Source organism: Ranitomeya imitator, chromosome 8 (genome assembly GCF_032444005.1).
Source record: "Ranitomeya imitator isolate aRanImi1 chromosome 8, aRanImi1.pri, whole genome shotgun sequence".
NCBI classification, from domain to species: Eukaryota; Metazoa; Chordata; class Amphibia; order Anura; family Dendrobatidae; genus Ranitomeya; species Ranitomeya imitator.
The window spans coordinates 167,753,227-167,774,847 of NC_091289.1; the positions used below are offsets into that span (position 1 = coordinate 167,753,227).

The 21,621-nt window shown below is 43.8% G+C and overlaps 1 protein-coding gene across 1 annotated transcript in view; it reads right to left on the reverse strand.

Annotated features, from left to right (window-relative positions):
• The window catches only part of BRINP2 (BMP/retinoic acid inducible neural specific 2), a 364,502-nt gene that overhangs the window by 313,218 nt on the left and 29,663 nt on the right, over nt 1-21,621 (reverse strand). Inside the window, exon 2 of the mRNA XM_069737795.1 lies at nt 14,642-14,937. Coding sequence (XP_069593896.1) covers nt 14,642-14,886 — 245 coding nt within the window. The 5' untranslated portion in view covers nt 14,887-14,937. The remainder of the gene's footprint in view (nt 1-14,641; nt 14,938-21,621) is intronic.

Consider the following 21,621-nt stretch of genomic DNA (forward strand, 5'->3'; position numbering starts at 1 on the left):
CATGGTGTTTGGTTAGTGGTGCCACTTGTTAATAGTTTTGCAGCCTCTGTAGCCATTCAGAAAAGGTAAAGTGTATCTACTGACAGACACAAGACACTTAGATTGCCCAAAGGTGGACGTCCTTTCACTAAGCATGTGACTTTTGAAGGTAATTGTTTGCACCATACATTTTTAGGGGCTTCATTAGTAAATACTTATGCACATACTAATTTTTAGTTATTTGATCCCATAAGTGTTAGTTATGCCTATATATTTCACACCTCACTTCACCAAAGTAGACTATTTAGTGCTGATGTATCGCACACAAATCTGATTATAAAATTATTTCAACAGGTTGTAATGTAACAAAATAGCCAAGGGGGTGAATACTTTCACAAGCCACTGTACCCAGCGGATTGATGATGGCTCTCAATGTTGGCAATAACCCTTTCAATGGCAATATGGAGTAGATCTGTAACGATTGTTCATAGCTTATTTATAGCTTTCTTCATACGTGGAAAACCAGCACACAGTGATGAATCCGTCATACAGACGGACACTAGTGCTGACAGTCGCACCCCCTGTGACTTGTTGTGGGACTTTTTAGGATGTCCCTCGGTGTCTGTTGTTTTAAGGGGGTGAAATCTATTTCTAACTAGTATGTTGTATTCATGGCACACTTGCGGATACAGGGACAGTTTTTTCCGTCGGACGACCCAAGATAATATATGTATTTAATAGCATCCATATCCTTGAGATTGTGACATGTAATGATGGTAATGATTGGGAACATACAGTAATAGCAGATAGCATTGTGCTACATATCATACTCTGTAGGCAAATAAGTCTTCTCGAAAATGGTATGTATTACAGTATGATACAAAGCGAAGACGATCCAAAGAGCATGCTCGGGAAGGTGACTGAGTATTTTATACAGCACTCAAAAGGGGGCAAGTAAAAGGCAAAGACACTGTAATAAAAATGCAGCTGTTTTTTAGCTATTTTGATAAAAGTTTAAAGCCTAAAGGCATTAAATCGCTGCTGCTGATGTCACCATGGAAACCTTTAATATGATAGGGAATGAAAATAGCCAAGGAAGAAAAGAAGAAAACCTCTACATATTTCTTCCCATGTCGCTATTGCTGGCAGAGTTCTGAAATGCGTAAGGAGGGAGGTAAAATAAAAAAATAAAAAATCTCCTTCCATTTAGTGGCTTACATATTTATTCAGGATGGTTAAAACACATAAAAGAAAGTCGAAGCCTATGCTTCTTTCAGGAAATATTTATTTTCTTAATACGAGTAATGAGAAGCGGGAGCTCAGGAAGAACTCGCAGAATGGGAATTGAGTAATATATTGTGACTGAGGAAGATGTACTTCGGTAATATTGCTCTTCCTTATTTTTGTCTTTCATCTCCATTCCTTCGTTGTTTTTTTTTTGTTTGTTTTTTTCATCCTCATCTTTTTTTTAGAGCTTTATCTTCCCCGTTTCGTATAATTCCTTTCATCTTGGATCCTTTCCGTAACCTCCTGGGCTGCTGTATGTGTGGAAGTAACTACTGCACCCCAGGGAGCGCCCCTTCCTGTCCCTCCTCCGTCACTCTGCTACCTCTGGAGAGACATGATGGCCCTCCTGGCACAAAGGTGGAAAGAATATACCGCATCCTTCCCTGCCTCTCATCTCTCTATGGCACTGAGATGCTATGGCAACAGGTGTGGTAGGATTGATGGTACCAGATGCTCATCATGCCCGATGCTTAGCTGGCACCATATTAGTTTTAGTGGATGCTCCAATGAGAAGGTACCTGCCATGAAGCTTATGGAGCAGAAAAACAGCACATTGTCAGCCTGTTTATTCCTGGAGTCATCATGGACCCCGGGCACTGGTATCTGAATGCCAGCTTGAATGCCATGGACGGATCCAAGACTTCTAGTTCCGCGTGCTTTGACATTTGGCGGCCACAAACCTGTGTGTAGTGTTCTATGCCGGTGGCTCTGACCTTCCTTCCCCATCCACATGGCACTTGAGCTACTCATGAATGCCCATGAGTAATGCCTATACCCCTGTCCATGCTGTGTGCGACCTCTGGCATGGGCCGCCCATTGATGGAGAACGCTCCTGTGTGCACTGATCTATGATAATGCGCTCACTGTGTGCCGGTCTGGGACTGTGAGCTCCCTTTGTGCACTGATCGGATTATCTGCTCCCTCTGTGCACCGCTCGCTGCATGTTCTCATTTACAGCTGTAGCCTCGCTGTTACTTTGCTGCGAATATTCAGACTAGAAGATTTGTTTGCACGCAGCTCTGTGATTATTGAGCCCTTTACGTACCAACGTGTCAGTACCGCTTGTTCAGAGAGTGATTGGTGGCTGCATGCACTCTCTATAATCACCGCTGCTAGCAAGTGCGCAAGATTTACAGTCGCTTCACCATACACATATGTAGTATATCGATGTAGCAGAGCCGAGATGGCAGTTTGGCGCAGCAAATTTAGCAGTCACGCTGTGTTGGCTGCAAAATGTACTCAATTATTGCTTCCATGTCAACGGTGGTAATTACATATAGGGATATTTGTGCTTTTATCATTGCCCGCATATAATGGCATCCATATGCAGTGTCTTGAAAAAGTATACATATCTTGTGAACGTTTCCACATTTTTTCACATCACATCTATAAACTCACATGTATTGTATTGGGATTTTAGGTGATATACCAACACAAAGTAGCAAGTATTTGTCAAGTACAAAGGAAATGATACATTGTTTTCTAAATATTATAAAAATATAAATGTGAAAATTATGACGTACATTTGTGTTCAGCCCCTATAGTCGCATGAGCACTGATCTCTGACTATCACCCCCTGTGAGCACTGATCTGTGACTATCACCCCTATGAGCACTGATCCCTAACTATTTCCTCCCTGTGTGCACTGATATCTAACTATCACCCCCTTATGAGCACTGATCTCTATCATCTCCCTATAAGAACTGATCTCTGACTATCATCTCCTTATGAGCACTGATCTCTATGGGTATGTGCACACGTTCAGGTTTTTTCACATTTTTTTCACGTTTTTTCACGATAAAAATGCATTAGAAAACGCCTAGATATGCATCCTATCATTTAGAATGCATTCTGCAATTTTTGTGCACATGATACGTTTTTTTCCGCAAAAAAAAACGCATTGCTGTAAAAAAAAGCAGCATGTTCATTATTTTGCGGATTTTCTGCGTTTTTCCCCGCTATTCTATGCATTTGGAAAAAACACAATAAAAAACGCATCAAAAACGCGCAAAAAACAGCGAAAAAACGCGAAAAAAACGCATGCGGATTTCTGGCAGAATTGTCAGGTTTTTGTCAGGAAAATTTCTGCCAGAAATCCTGACGTGTGCAAATACCCTATCACCCCCTATGAGCACTGATCTGTGACTATCACCTCCCTATGATTACTGGTCTCTGACTATCACCTCCATATCAGCAATGATCTCTGACAATCTCTTCCCTAGGAGAACTGATCTCTGACTATCACCTCCCTGTGAGCACTGATTTCTGACTACCAGCCCCCTATGAGCACCGATCTCTGACTATCACCCCCTTATGAGCACTGATCTCTGACTGACACCTCCCTGTGAGCACTGATCTTTGGCTATCACCCCCTTATGATCACTGATCTCTGACTATCACCTCCTATCAGCAATGATCTCTGACTATCACCTCCCTATCAGCACTAATCACTCATCTCTGACTATCTCCTACCTATTATCACTGTTCTCTGACTATCACCCCCCTATGGGCACTGATCTCTGACTATCACCTTCCTATGAGCACTGATCTCTGACTATCACCCCCTATTAACACTGATCTCTAAATATCACCCCCATGAGAGCACTAATCTCTGACTATCACCCCCCTATGATTACTGATCTTTGACTATCACTGCCTTGTGAGCACTGATCTCTATTACCTCCCTATCATCACTCATCTCTGACTATCACCCCCTTATGAGCACTGATCTCTATCACCTCCCTTTAAGAATTGATGTCTGACTATCATCTCCCTATGAGAACTGATCTGTATCACCCCCCTGTGAGCACTGATCTGTGACTATCACCTCCATATGATCACTGATCTCTATCACTTCCGTTTCAGCACTGATCTCTGACTATCATCCCCCTATGATCACTGATCTCTGACTATCACCTCCCTATGAGCACTGATCTCTGACTATCACCTCCCTGTGAACACTGATCTCTGACTGTCACCTCCCTGTGAGCACTGATCTCTATCACCTCCCTGTGAGCACTGATCTCTGACTATCACCCCCCTATGAACACTGATCTCTGACTATCACCTCCCTGTGAGCACTGATCTCTGACTATCACCCCCCTATGAGCACTGATCTCTGACTAACACCCCCCTATGAACAATTATCTCTGACTATCACCTCCCTATGAGCACTGATCTCTGACTATCACCCCCTATGAGCACTGATCTCTGACTATCACCCCCCTATGAGCATTGATCTCTGACTATCACTCCCCTATGAGCACTGATCTCTGACTATCACCTCCCTGTGAGCACTGATCTCTGACTGTCACCTCCCTGTGAGCACTGATCTCTATCACCTCCCTGTGAGCACTGATCTCTGACTATCACCCCCCTATGAACACTGATCTCTGACTATCACCCCCCTATGAGCATTAATCTCTGACTATCACCTCCCTGTGAGCACTGATCTCTCACTATCACCCCCCTATGAACAATGATCTCTGACTAACACCCCCCTATGAACAATTACCTCTGACTATCACCTCCCTATGAGCACTGATCTCTGACTATCACCCCCTATGAGCACTGATCTCTGACTATCACCCCCCTATGACCATTGATCTCTGACTATCACCCCCTATGAGCACTGATCTCTGACTATCACCCCCCAATAATCAATGATCTCTGACTATCACCCCCCTATGAGCACTGATCTCTGACTATCACCCCCCTATGAACAATGATCTCTGACTATCACCTCCCTATGAGCACTGATCTCTGACTATAACCCCCTATGAGCATTGATCTCTGACTATCACCTCCCTATGAACACTGATCTCTGACTATCACCCCCCATGAGCACTGATCTCTGACTATAACCCCCCTATGAGCATTGATCTCTGACTATCACCTCCCTATGAGCACTGATCTCTGACTATCACCCTCCTATGAGCACTGATCTCTGCCTGTCACCCCCCTATGAGCAATGATCTCTGACTATCACCCCCCTATTAGCACTGATCTCTGACTATCACTCCCCTATGAGCACTGATCTCTGACTATCACCCCCCTATGAGCACTTATCTCTGACTATCACCCCCCTATGAGCACTGATCTCTGACTATCACTCCCCTATGAGCACTGATCTCTGACTATCACTCCCCTATGAGCACTGATCTCTGACTATCACCCCCAATAATCAATGATCTCTGACTATCACCTCCCTATGAGCAATGATCTCTGACTATCACCCCCCTATGAGCACTGATCTCTGACTATCACTCCCCTATGAGCACTGATCTCTGACTATCACCCCCAATAATCAATGATCTCTGACTATCACCTCCCTATGAGCACTGATCTCTGACTATCGCCCCCCTATGAGCACTGATCTCTGACTATCACCCCCCTATGAGCACTGATCTCTGACTATCAACCCCCTATGAGCACTGATCTCTGACTATCACCCCCCTATGAGCACTGATCTCTGACTATTACCCCCCAATGAGCACTGATCTCTGACTATCACTACTCTATGAGCACTGATCTCTGACTATCACCCCCCTATGAGCACTGATCTCTGACTATCACCCCCCTATGAGCACTGATCTCTGACTATCACCCCCCAATAATCAATGATCTCTGACTATCACCTCCATATGAGCACTGATTTCTGACTATCACCTCCCTGTGAGCACTGATCTCTGACTATCACCCCCCTATGAGCACTGATCTCTGCCTGTCACCCCCCTATGAGCACTGATCTCTGCCTGTCACCCCCCTATGAGCACTGATCTCTATGACCTCCCTATGAGCACTGATCTCTGACTATCACCCCCCTATGAGCACTGATCTCTGACTATCACCCCCCTATGAGCACTGATCTCTGCCTGTCACCCCCCTATGAGCACTGATCTCTGACTATTACCCCCCTATGAGCACTGATCTCTGACTATCACCCCCCTATGAGCACTGATCTCAGACTATCACCTCCCTGTGAGCACTGATCTCTATCACCTCCCTGTGAGCACTGATCTCTGACTATCACCCCCCTATGAACACTGATCTCTGACTATCACCCCCCTGTGAGCACTGATCTCTGACTATCACCCCCCTATGAACACTGATCTCTGACTATCACCTCCCTGTGAGCACTGATCTCTGACTATCACCCCCCTATGAACACTGATCTCTGACTATCACCCCCCTATGAACACTGATCTCTGACTAACACCCCCCTATGAACACTGATCTCTGACTAACACCCCCCTATGAACAATTATCTCTGACTATCACCTCCCTATGAGCACTGATCTCTGACTATCACCCCCTATGAGCACTGATCTCTGACTATCACCCCCCTATGAGCATTGATCTCTGACTATCACTCCCCTTTGAGCACTGATCTCTGACTGTCACCTCCCTGTGAGCACTGATCTCTGACTATCACCCCCCTATGAACACTGATCTCTGACTATCACCCCCATATGAGCATTAATCTCTGACTATCACCTCCCTGTGAGCACTGATCTCTCACTATCACCCCCCTATGAACACTGATCTCTGACTAACACCCCCCTATGAACAATTATCTCTGACTATCACCTCCCTATGAGCACTGATCTCTGACTATCACCCCCTATGAGCACTGTTCTCTGACTATCACCCCCCTATGACCATTGATCTCTGACTATCACTCCCCTATGAGCACTGATCTCTGACTATCACTCCCCTATGAGCACTGATCTCTGACTATCACCTCCCTATGAGCACTGATCTCTGACTATCACCCCCTATGAGCACTGATCTCTGACTATCACCCCCCTATGAACAATGATCTCTGACTATCACCTCCCTATGAGCACTGATCTCTGACTATAACCCCCCTATGAGCATTGATCTCTGACTATCACCCCCCTATGAACACTGATCTCTGACTATCACCCCCCATGAGCACTGATCTCTGACTATCTCCCCCCAATAATCAATGATCTCTGACTATCACCTCCCTATGAGCACTGATCTCTGACTATCACCCCCCTATGAGCACTGATCTCTGCCTGTCACCCCCCTATGAGCACTGATCTCTGACTATCACCCCCTATGAGCACTGATCTCTGACTATCAACCCCCTATGATTACTGATCTCTGACTATCACCCCCCTATGAGCACTGATCTCTGCCTGTCACCCCCCTATGAGCACTGATCTCTGACTATCACCCCCCTATTAGCACTGATCTCTGACTATCACTCCCCTATGAGCACTGATCTCTGACTATCACCCACCTATTAGCACTGATCTCTGACTATCACCCCCCTATGAACACTGATCTCTGACTATCACCCCCCATGAGCACTGATCTCTGACTATCTCCCCCCAATAATCAATGATCTCTGACTATCACTCCCCTATGAGCACTGATCTCTGACTATCACTCCCCTATGAGCACTGATCTCTGACTATAACCCCCCTATGAACACTGATCTCTGACTATCACCCCCCTATGAGCACTGATCTCTGACTATCACCCCCCTATGAGCACTGATCTCTGCCTGTCACCCCCCTATGAGCACTGATCTCTGACTATCACCCCCCTATGAGCACTGATCTCTGACTATCACCCCCCTATGAGCACTGATCTCTGACTATCAACCCCCTATGAGCACTGATCTCTGACTATCAACCCCCTATGAGCACTGATCTCTGACTATCAACCCCCAATAATCAATGATCTCTGACTATCACCTCCCTATGAGCACTGATCTCTGACTATCACCCCCCATGAGCACTGATCTCTGACTATCTCCCCCCAATAATCAATGATCTCTGACTATCACCTCCCTATGAGCACTGATCTCTGACTATCACCCCCCTATGAGCACTGATCTCTGCCTGTCACCCCCCTATGAGCACTGATCTCTGACTATCACCCCCTATGAGCACTGATCTCTGACTATCACCCCCCTATGATTACTGATCTCTGACTATCACCTCCCTATGAGCACTGATCTCTGACTATCACCCCCCTATGTGCACTGATCTCTGCCTGTCACCCCCCTATGAGCACTGATCTCTGACTATCACCCCCCCTATTAGCACTGATCTCTGACTATCACTCCCCTATGAGCACTGATCTCTGACTATCACCCACCTATTAGCACTGATCTCTGACTATCACCCCCTATGAACACTGATCTCTGACTATCACCCCCCATGAGCACTGATCTCTGACTATCTCCCCCCAATAATCAATGATCTCTGACTATCACTCCCCTATGAGCACTGATCTCTGACTATCACTCCCCTATGAGCACTGATCTCTGACTATAACCCCCCTATGAACACTGATCTCTGACTATCACCCCCCTATGAGCACTGATCTCTGACTATCACCCCCCTATGAGCACTGATCTCTGACTATCACCCCCCTATGAGCACTGATCTCTGACTATCAACCCCCTATGAGCACTGATCTCTGACTATCAACCCCCTATGAGCACTGATCTCTGACTATCACCCCCCTATGAGCACTGATCTCTGACTATCACCCCCCAATGAGCACTGATCTCTGACTATCACTCCTCTATGAGCACTGATCTCTGACTATCACCCCCCTATGAGCACTGATCTCTGACTATCACCCCCCTATGAGCACTGATCTCTGACTATCACCCCCCAATAATCAATGATCTCTGACTATCACCTCCATATGAGCACTGATCTCTGACTATCACCTCCCTGTGAGCACTGATCTCTGACTATCACCCCCCTATGAGCACTGATCTCTGCCTGTCACCCCCCTATGAGCACTGATCTCTATGACCTCCCTATGAGCACTGATCTCTGACTATCACCCCCCTATGAGCACTGATCTCTGCCTTTCACCCCCCTATGAGCACTGATCTCGGACTATCACCCCCCTATGAGCATTGATCTCTGACTATCACCCCCTATGAGCACTGATCTCTGACTATCACTCCTCTATGAGCACTGATCTCTGACTATCACCCCCCTATGAGCACTGATCTCTGACTATCACCCCCCTATGAGCACTGATCTCTGCCTTTCACCCCCCTATGAGCACTGATCTCTGACTATCACCCCCCTATGAGCATTGATCTCTGACTATCACCCCCTATGAGCACTGATCTCTGACTATCACCCCCCTATGAGCACTGATCTCGGACTATCACCCCCCAATAATCAATGATCTCTGACTATCACCTCCCTATGAACACTGATCTCTGACTATCACCTCCCTGTGAGCACTGATCTCTGACTATCACCCCCCTATGAGCATTGATCTCTGCCTGTCACCCCCCCTATGAGCACTGATCTCTGTCACCTCCCTATGAGCACTGATCTCTATGACCTCCCTATGAGCACTGATCTCTGCCTGTCACCCCCCTATGAGCACTGATCTCTGCCTGTCACCCCCCTATGAGCACTGATCTCTGACTATCACCTCCCTATGAGCACTGATCTCTGACTATCACCCCCCTATGAGCACTGATCTCTGACTATCACCCCCCTATGAGCACTGATCTGTGACTATCACCCCCCTATGAGCACTGATCTCTGACTGTCACCCCCTTATGAACCCTGATCTCTGACTATCACCTCCTTATGAGCACTGATCTCTGATTATCATGAGCCCTTATTTCTTACTATCACCTCTCTATGAACCCTGATCTGTGACTATCACCTCTCTATGTGCCTCGCTATCTTCTTTTGGTATGCTGTAAAGATCACCTCCTTGGGTGTACTGATCTGTGACTATCGGCAATTTGTTCATGATCTGAGACTATCACTTCCTTAGGTGCAATGATCTATGCACTGATTCCAGCACATCAGCAATCTATGTGCAATGATCTGCAGTTACCAGCTCCTTATATACTTTACCATTTGCTCCCCGTCCTATGTGTGCACTGAGCAGTCGATGTGTCTGTACCGCTCTGTTAATTGCAGTTCCTGTCCATGTCATTGCCAGTTCCCTAATTTCAGTCTTTCATTGTATACTGCTCCTCTGCCCTTTCCCCATCTCTGCAGCTGCAAATCCTCCATGCGTACAATTCTGTAAATACTCTGTTCCTGCACACACAGCTTCACTTTCATGCTGTCTGATATCCACTGCTTATCAGAATGCAGCGCATGATTCACTAGTCCAAATCTAGAAAATTTCCGACAGGCTGATCTCAGTGAGCGCTGCTCAGTGATTTCTGACTTTCGCTGGTCTTTGCTCTATGAAGAACACTATTGAGACCTGTCTATGTTGCGACAAGCTTGTCAGCTAACCCCTTTTTTATTTTGACCTCCCGTTACACACACTGGGCCCAGAATGTGAGACATACGACTAGGAAGGGGCCCAGGATGGGGAACATATATCACTGAATGAGCCCAGTATGGGAGACATATATACCAGGATGGGGACCGCAGCACAAAGGAGAACATATATACCAGGTTGGGAGACATACTGTATGTACCAGGTTGGGGGACATATGTACCAGGTTGGAGGTCATATATACCAGGATGTGCCCAAGATTAGGAACATATGTACCAGGATTGGTCGAGGATGGGGAACATATAATCCAGGATGAGGAACATATACCAGGATAGGCACAGAATGGGGGACATTCATGCCAGGATGGGCGACATATATACCATGAAGGGGGATATATATACCACGAAGGGGGACATATATACCAGGATAGGAGAGATATTTAATAGGATGGGCCCAGGATTGTGGACATATATACCAGGATGGGCCAGGATGGGAGACATAAATACTAGGAAGGGGCCCAGGATGGGGAACATATATAACTGGATGAGCCCAGGATGGGAGACATATATGCCCGGATGGTTACTTACATACCAGTATGGGGGACATACAGTATATACCAGGGTGATGGACATATATAAACTAGGATGGGTCCAGGATGGGGAAAATGTATCCAAGGAAAAGGCTTAGTGTAGATTGGAGGATTGGAGGACACATCTACCCAAAAGAGGCCTAGGATGGGGGACATTACTACATAATTGGGGCAAAAGCACAGTGTGTGAACAAGCCCTAAAAGTAGATGAAAACAATTTATTTTTCATTCTTTGAGCAATGAAAAATCCAATTGATGAAAATCTTATACAATTTGCACTATTTTTGATGAGTTGCAGATAGAGATGAATAAGCTATCAGAGGAATATGATAATTGGAGAATTTATTATGGAACCATTTGCATTTGCATGCACATCTTATAGTAAAAGATTTCCTTGTTCACTTTTCCTATAAAGTATGCTTAGTCCAGTGATCTTACTCTAACCAAATCAATCACTATTGGTGCTAATACGGACAACCCCGAAGCACTAAGCAGAGGGGGACATGACTTTGGGAGGGTGGACGTTTAACGCCTGCAACTTTGTCTGAATAGATGTGTAGACTTTAAGCAAGAGTGATTCTGCTTTAAGAGGAAGGAGCACAGTATGTCTGTGTCTGGTGTGTCACTGTGAGGAGGGTGGGGCGTATATAAAGGAAGTAACGCTGTATATCTCCCTCTTTCACTCACTGGATGAACTGTAGGAAACATAACCCGCCTTCCCACTCTGTTATAATCACTGTCCTACAACACTTTATTTAACTAGTATTTGTATAAAGATGAATGATTTATTGTATTTGTTTAATTACTTAGTCATTTATATATTGTACCAATTTTATCATGGCTATAAAACGTTAACATTAGCTTTAACTTTCTAAGTCCAAGGGAATGGCAGTCCTTCAGCCATGGTTCCCTAGAGGTTTACTCCACAGGATTTTTTCCTCTTCTGAGCACTGTAGGATGACTCTTTGTGAGTCAGAGGTTTGCCAAGGTTTGTCCCCTTAATGATTTTACAGGGCATTTACTTTAAAAGTTTACCAAAGTGATTAATAAAAAAAATGGCTTAAAGTGTCATATGTGACTTTAGAACTCAACACAGCTTTGCGATTTAGGAGTCAGGTGGAAGTTGCAGACAAGTTAAGGTGGACTTATTTTAACTAACAGAGGATGTAAAACCTCATGGTGGTGAACAGGCTCGGCTTTGGTGTCCAGCCTGAAGGATGTTGTAATGGTAATGTCAATCAAGGGCGGACACAGTGCTTAAGCACATTTTGTGTACTTATTCCAGTGTCTAAGTTTACTGTAGTTATGGTTGTTTTAAGATGGACTGGTGGTCCGTCTCACATCCATAAGTCATGTAGATTTAAACTTCTAGCCACGACCAGTGATTCCTAACATATAGCAGACTTGATCGGTATATATTGGGCTTCATTCCACTAGTATAGCTCAGAGGGTCCTAGGGGAGCAATTGTTCTTGCCGCTGGTTACCAGTGCAAGAACCAATAAGTCTCAAACCAGAGTGCTTAGATAAAGCGCTTGGTCATCAAACTGAATCTCTACATTTATCTTGTATATATGTGTTTTAATATAAACAGAATCCGCTTTAGAATTCTAATTAAAAGGATAATCCTCCTCATTTATTTATTGAAGTGTCTGATCCACTCATTTAAAGATGATTTGCTTATAAGGGCTTATCGAAAATGTCATAGCAAAATTGTGATGGGGCTCCCATGTCTCCAAAGAGAAATCAGGAATCTATTTATTATGCCCCATTGTCCTTAGAGGAGTCCTTTGGTAAATAAAAATGATATAAGTAGGTAACTAGACACTATCACATATACAGTGGGTATATGAGATACCACAACCCCACTTTGGTGCTTTTTTGTATGTATTTAGTTTTTCTTTTTTTATATAATGCTTTAATTTATACTAAAAATGTAAAAAAAGGCACAATTTTCATTTCTACAATTTAGATACAGGATTACACAACAGAACAAACTGAGCAACTTTTGAAATATATTAAAATGTTCTATTCGTGTTCCTGCTGGCTTCAGAGCTGAAATCTTTCATTAGTCCCAGAAGGTTCAGTGTCTATACAGTGTCTCTGCTTGCATGGCAGAGGTTCAAGACAAAAACCACTGCTGAGCAACAAGGACATAAAGGCTTGTCTCAGTTTTGCCAGAAAACATCTTGATGATCCCCAAGACTTTTGGGAGAGTACTCAGTGGATTGACGAGAGAATAGTTTTGGAAGGTGTATGTCCAATTACATCTGACTTAGAAGTAACACAGCGTTTCAGAAAAGGAACATGATACCAACAGTAAAATATGTTGGTGGTAGTGTGATGGTCTAGGGCTGTTTTGTTGCTTCAGGAGGTGGAAGATTTGCTGTGATAAATGGAAGCATGGATTCTGCTTCTGCTGTCTACCAAAAAATCCTGAAGGAGAATGTCCACCCATCTTTTCGTGACCTCAAGTTTAAGCACACTTGGGTTGTGCAGCAGGACAATGATCCAAAACACACCAGCAAGTCCTGGCTTAAGAAAACCAAAATTAAGACTTTGGAGTGGCCTAGTCAAATTTTTTACCTTAACCCGATTTGAAATGCTGTAGCATGATCTTAAAAAGGCGGTTTATGTTCGGAAACCCTCCAATGTGGCTGAGTTACAACAATTCTGCAAAGATGAGTGGGCCAAAATTCCTCCAGAGCGTTGTAAAAGACTCGCTGCCAGTTATAGCAATTGCTTGATTGCAGTTGTTGCTGCAAAGGGTGGCCCAACCAGTTATTAGGTTTAGGGGGCAATCACTTTTTCAGGCCCTGTAGGTTTGGATTTTTTTTTCTCCTAATAATAAAGACCTTCATTTCGAAACTGTATTTTGTCTTTACTTGTGGTATCTTTGTCTAATGTTTAAATTTATTTGGTGATCTGAAAACATTTAAGAGTGGCAAACATGCAGAAGAATAGGAAATCAGGACGGGGCAAACACGTTTTTACACACCTATATATATATATATATATATATATATATATATAGACTCCAAGGAGTTGTGAAGTTGTGTCAATGACTGCCGTCTGGACATCTGTCAAGTCAGCAGTTTTCCCCATGATTGTGGAGCCTACTGAAACAGACTAGGGACCTTTTTAAATGCTTAGGAGGCCTTTGCAGGTGTTTTTTGTTAATTATTCTAATTTACTGAGATAATGACTTTTGGATTTTCATTGGCTGCAAGCCATAATCATCAACATTAACAGAAATAAACACTTCAATAGATCACTCTGTAAGGACTCTATATCATATATGAGTTTCACTTTTTGTATAGAAGAACTGAAATAAATTAAATTTTGATGATATTCTAATTTTGTGAGAAGCACCTGTAGATAGATAGATAGATAGATAGACAGACAGACAAATATATATACAAAAATAAAATTATAACATGGATGACTAAACACAATAGTATGCAGACATAAGAAAGAAAAAAAATCCCATCCCACCATGAAAGTACCCAGTGGTTTCTCACCTGTGAACGCGGTACCTGGTGGTATATCCTTGTTGGTACCTCTCAGCAAAGTCCATGTATTGCTGGGCCCCATGGAATGGGCCCCTGTTACTAAGCAACCAGTCCAGTGATGCCTGACCGGATGAAGCGGCTGAGCCATGTTGCCTAGAAAGTGTGGCTGTAGTGGTTGCCAAACACAGCATTACAGACAAGCAAGTCAGCACCAGCCATGCCCAGTCAGAGCGGGTGTACGGGTGCCACCTCATGCTTCTCGGACGCAGCGAAATGCTTCATTCTCCCCCTCACACCCTCTCTCCCTGTGAGGAAACAAAAAAAAAAAAAAAGGAAAATCAGACGAGAGAAAATCACGGTTCTCAGAAGTCAGCCTTCATCCTCCCTACTTCCATCTTTATATACTCAACAGTCTGTTGTGTTTACTTTCCGTAATCAAAAATTGACAATACCAATAGCTCAGAATTTGCTTTCCTGGGAAGTTAAAATGCCCGCCATTAACACTCATTAAATCAGAAGCACGGTTACCATGACAACTGTTGATAGCGGCCACAAAACTAGTTCGCGTGAAGAAATTTCCAGGGTGTTTTTTTTCCAGAGAATTTAATATAATTAGCTTTCTTATGAACACTCAGTCACCTTTAAATTGAAATTTTCACTTACCGTAATTGCTTACTGCGCCCGGTACACAAAAAAAAAGAAAAGGAAAGTATTTTACTGCGTTCTTTGGGTTCATTACATTTCCGTTCCATCAGAATACAGGTCTAGTCGATGTGAAATTAAGGATTTGGTGTAGGAGGCCATATTTATGGGTCCCGTGGAAGCGCTCGGTATTAGCGCGAAACGGCCGTCGTCGTCTTGCCTGTCGCACTCCCTCTCTCACTCCCTCCCTTGAACCGCGAAGATGTTTTGCTATATGCTCCAATAAAGGACGTTTGAATTGCCACTGATTGGTGAGTGCTATTGCGCTTTTTCTACTTTTTTATTTATATTTATGGGTTTGCTATAGTAATTCTCATCGGTTTTCACAATGCCCTGGAAATACGAACCTTATAAATGTGAAAGCTTAATAGGCTATCATTCCATCTATGAAGTATCCTATTTTCATCCAGCGTTATTGTACTTATCCCTTTGTCTGGATATCACATAATTAGACAAAAAAGCGCAAGGGCAAGAAAAATCAATTTACTTATAGGTAATGCGCTTCTCAATGAAACGGGTATTAGGTAAACCGAATGATACTATTACCTTCTAAAAAAACACTTTTGAATATTGAGTGTTTTGTTTTTATTCATCCTGTTGTATCTCATTAATGGGTCAAAGGCGAAAAGATGCGAAAAGGTACTTAGAGGAGAAAAAAAATCAACAAATGTGATTTTCTATGCTGCAATGTATCTGATAAACACAATCATTACTAAATGTTAGACGTAAAGTACAGATATCAGAATTTTCAGATTAGAAACAAAAAGGTTTACTGTGTCTGGGGTTAAAAAAAAACGTACGGTAATAATTTTATTCAACATTTTGTTGCGTATATTCTCTCATCCGAGAGAATCGGGTCGATTAGGCTAATAACGCTCTGATCGAACGCTGATCATAGTGTGATCCGATTCTCTCGAATGACAGAAGATGGAAAAAAGAAAAACATTTCTCCATCATCTCCATTTTGTTAGTGGGTGGAAATGGGACAACACTCAGATGTCATCCGAGTGCAGTCTGATGTTAACCTCGGACTCATTGACTTGCATGGCCAAGTACGATCCGAACATTGGATCAAGCTCGGGCATGCAGATTTTTTTTCCTTGGACCGTCTATGGTCCGATGAATAAATCTGACATGTGCGCGGCCTCATAGACTACCTCACTGATGTTTTGTCGGATCACACTCGAACCGAAAATACGGCCGTGTGCACGAGCTCTTAGGCTGGATTTAAAGTGCAAATGATCATGACAGGCAAGCAGGGTTGCTGACGTGACATTTAAAAAAAAAAAAAAACACGGACCGACAATACTGTTTACAGACACATTGGAAAACCACAACAAATTATTATGATTATGATTCCACCTTTTTTAATAGTTTTATAAGGGGACGTTCTAAGTTCTGTACTAAACTTATGGAAGGAAGAATCCAATGAATTTTGTGCTGCTTTTGGGGTTGCATTGTTTTGGAGATTCTGAAATCTGGATTTTCACCTCCTAGTGTCAGTGGGCATTTCTGGAGCCTAAGCTAATGGAATAAGGCTACTTTCACACTAGCGTCGGATTCGGCCCGTCGCATTGCGTCGGGCCGAGATTCCGACGCTAGCGTTTGATGCGCCGCACAACGGGTGCAGCGGATGCATTTCTCCGGCGCATCCTCTGCCCCATTGTGAAGTGCGGGGTGGTGGGGGCGGAGTTCCAGCCGCGCATGCGCGGTCGGAAAAAGCGGTCCGTCGGCAGCAAAAAACATTACATTTAACGTTTTTTGCTCCCGACGATCCGCCACAGCACGACGGTCGCCACGTGTGACAATACATTGCAATGCGTCGGTAATGTTACTCTATGGGGCAAAAACGCATCCTGCAAACAACTTTGCAGGATGCGTTTTTTCCCCTAAACGACGCATTGCGACGTATTCAAAAAAACGCCAGTGTGAAAGTAGCCTAACTCAACAGTTTCTTCTGCAATGTGAAGCTCTTCTAGGAGAACAAATAAACTCACTATAAGGCTGCCATCACACTCTCAGTATTTGGTCAGTATTTTACATCAGTATTTGTAGCCAAAACCAGGAGTGGGTGATAAATCAAGAAGTGGTGCATATGTTTCTATTATACTTTCCCTCTATTTGTTCCACTCCTGGTTTTGGCTTACAAATACTGATGTAAAATACTGACCAAATACCGATAGTGTGACGGCAGCCTAACAAGTGTCGATCGACAAGCTAAATGACCTTTATTTACTAAACATTCACTTGCTGCCATTTTCAAGATAAGGCTCCGATCAAATGATCAATGGTTGAGAGCAATCATTCTAATTAAAAAAAATTATCTGGGCAATTGTATCCTAGTGAAGATTAATTTAAATGATAAAGGTTAAAGCGTAAATGTCGTTTCAATTTTTTTTTTGGCTATAAATAAATAGTGATGGGCGGACATGTGGATGTTCGGGTCCATCGGGTTTGGCCGAACATTAAGAAAAGTTCAGATACCAGAACGGTACCAGTGAAAAACCAACTCTGGCGGTAATCTTTTACGTTGCTAATGGTCAGAGTTCTGTGGTTCCCAAGCTGTCACACAGATGATGGCATATGAGCCAGCTGCTGTGACCGGCCATGAAAAGGTTACCGCTGGTCACAGACGTTGCCTGATGAGAGCACTAGTCCCATTATCCTACGCCTGGTCTCACTGATATCAGTGAGAGCAGGCGAGGCTGATGAGAGTATTCACCGGCCGGTACCTGTCCATAGTAAGAAAGATGTCAGTGAGATACTTATTGCAGTGCGTGTGTAGCTTACTGTACATGTATTTATTGAACTAATACATAAAAGAAAAAATGGCGTGGGGTCCCCTCTATTCTTGATAACCAGATCAGGTAAATATGAGCACTCGATGTGAATGTAGTATTCACGGTTCATTGAGCTGGACCCTTTTCATTTTCTGATTTCCTACACCTTGATGCGGCGTCTCCAAGCGCTGAACATCTTCGGAATGCCACTTACGGTGAGCTGCATCTAATCTTTCTACAGTTCCAATACCCGAACAGAACTTTGAAATAAATCCAACTTTGGGTTGGATACCAGAGCTCAAACTTCCACGGGTCCACTCATACCTAATTAAGAGCAGATTTATATGTAAATTTCCAATTTATCTATTTTTACATTGATTGGAAGCGGTATTCCACAAAGCCAGTACAAACTCCTTTCCAGTAAGGGCAAAAACACAATAAACTATGAAAATTCAACTGAAGTTCCCTCAGTTTCTTAGAACTCTGTGTTTTCCTGTTCCACTGTTGTTCCTCCTTGTAATTTATGAATAAATTGACAACCGAGTGTTACCAGTTGGAGTTGTGTCCCTACACAGTATGGCACCGACAGCACAGATTGGACAGTGTCAGACACATACCCATTTGACAAGGCGATTGGTAACACCCAGTTGTCAACTCATTATCAAATATTCTGGAGGAATAACCGAGGAATAGCTGTCAAGAGTGGCAACAGCTTCTCTTAAAAGCGAGACCATTGTTACTAAATTTTGTTAAAAACTTTTTAGGGGCATCTTTATCTTCTGCTAGTTTCTGTGTCATGATCCAGTCCGGGGTTTCTTTCTGATTATTCTCTCCCCGGGTTGGTCATGCAGGGGTTAATCTTCTCTGCCTCGTATTGGGATCTGTCTGGCTATTTCAGTCCATTGTTACCTGCAAGCAGTGTCAGTTATAGTAACTGTCTCTGGCTTGAGCAGCTGACCCCGTTATACCCTGACTTGTCCTCTGCCCGTTTACCTAGGTCCCGTTCCTGTGTTCTCCTGTGACTTCGCCCATTGTAGTACTTGCTCTCCGTGTTGTGATCCCTTGGTATTTGACTTGGCTTGTCCTCTGACCTGTTTGACTGTCTTGCATCTCTGGCTTTCCTGCTCCCGATCGGCTCTGACTAGGGTTGAGCGAAACGGGTCGAACATTTTCAAAAGTCGCCGACTTTTGGCTAAGTCGGGGTTTCATGAAACCCGATCCGACCCCTGTGCGGGGTCGGCCATGCGGTACGCGACTTTCGCGCCAAAGTCGCGTTTCAATGACGCGAAAAGCGCCATTTCTCAGCCAATGAAGGTAAACGCAGAGTGTGGGCAGCGTGATGACATAGGTCCTGGTCCCCACCATCTTAGAGAAGGGCATTGCAGTGATTGGCTTGCTGTCTGCGACGTCACAGGGGCTATAAAGAGGCGTTCCCGCCGACCGCCATCTTACTGCTGCTGATCTGAGCTTAGGGAGAGGTTGCTGCCGCTTTGTCAGAAGCAGGGATAGCGTTAGGCAGGGTCCATTAACCACAAAACCGCTTGTGCTGCAGCGATTTGCACTGTCCAACACCACCCTCGGTGTGCAGGGACAGTGGAAGTTTTTTTTTTTTTTTTTTTCCCCTCAGCGCTGTAGCTCATTGGGCTGCCCTAGAAGGCTCCCTGATAGCTGCATTGCTGTGTGTACGCCGCTGTGCAAACCAACTGCTTTTTTCAAAGCACAAATCCTCTTGTTCCTTCCTTTCTGCACAGCTATCTTTTTTGTTTGTCCACACTTTTTATTTCATTTGTGCATCAGTCCACTCCTTATTGCTGCCTGCCATACCTGGCTGAGATTACTGCAGGCAGGGAGATAGTAGCTGCCTGCCATACCTGGCTGAGATTACTGCAGGCAGGGAGATAGTAATTGTAGGACATTCCCTGTTTTTTTTTTTTTTTTTTTTTTGGTGGGAGATTAAGATTGGCAATTTGGCATTTCTGCTAGAGTGCCATCCCTGTGTGTGCCATCTCTCTCACATAGTGGGCCATAGAAAGCCTTTTCATTTTTCTGTATTTTTTTTTGTGGGGTGTATAAATTCTCCCTGATAAAAATACAGTGGGAGATTAATATTGGCCTTTGGGCTTGTGTGCCAGTCCTGAGTGTGCCATCTCTCTCACAAATAGTGGGCCATAGAAAGCCTATTTTATTTTTTTTGGGGTTTTATAAATTCTCCCTGAAAAAAAGGGAGATTAATATTGGCCTCTGGGCTTGTGTGCCAGTCCTGAGCGTGCCATCTGTGCCAGCCCTGAGCGTGCCATCTCTCTCACAAATAGTGGGCCATAGAAAGCCTATTTATTTTTTTTTTTGGTTTTATAAATTCTCCCTGAAAAAAAGGGAGATTAATATTGGCCTCTGGGCTTGTGTGCCAGTCCTGAGCGTGCCATCTGTGCCAGCCCTGAGCGTGCCATCTCTCTCACAAATAGTGGGCCATAGAAAGCCTATTTAATTTTTTTTTTTGTTTTATAAATTTTCCCTGAAAAAAGGGAGATTAATATTGGCCTCTGGGCTTGTGTGCCAGTTGTGAGCGTGCCATCTGTGCCAGTCCTGAGCGTGCCATCTCTCTCACAAATAGTGGGCCATAGAAAGCCTATTTAAATTTTTTTTTGGTTTTATAAATTCTCCCAGAAAAAAAGGGAGATTAATATTGGCCTCTGGGCTTCTGTGCCAGTCCTGAGCGTGCCATCTGTGCCAGTCCTGAGCGTCCCATCTCTCTCACAAATAGTGGGCCATAGAAAGCCTATTTTATTTTTTTTGGGGGTTTTATAAATTCTCCCTGAAAAAAAGGGAGATTAATATTGGCCTCTGGGCTTGTGTGCCAGTCCTGAGCGTGCCATCTGTGCCAGCCCTGAGCGTGCCATCTCTCTCACAAATAGTGGGCCATAGAAAGCCTATTTATTTTTTTTTTTTGTTTTATAAATTTTCCCTGAAAAAAGGGAGATTAATATTGGCCTCTGGGCTTGTGTGCCAGTTGTGAGCGTGCCATCTGTGCCAGTCCTGAGCGTGCCATCTCTCTCACAAATAGTGGGCCATAGAAAGCCTATTTAAATATTTTTTTGGTTTTATAAATTCTCCCAGAAAAAAAGGGAGATTAATATTGGCCTCTGGGCTTCTGTGCCAGTCCTGAGCGTGCCATCTGTGCCAGTCCTGAGCGTCCCATCTCTCTCACAAATAGTGGGCCATAGAAAGCCTATTTTATTTTTTTTTTGGGTTTTAGAAATTCTCCCTGGAAAAAAAAAGGGAGATTAATATTGCCCTTTGGGCTTGTGTGCCAGTACTAAGCGTTCCATCTCTCTCTCTCTCTCAGTCAGTGGGCCATAGAACGCCTATTTTTGGTTTTATTTGTTTTATAAATTCTCCCTGAAAAAATCATTTTATTTTATTTGGTTTCTAAATTCTTCCTGATAAAATCTTTTTTTTTTTATTATTTTTTTTTCTAAAGTCTCCCTGAAAAAAAAAAAAAAAAACAGT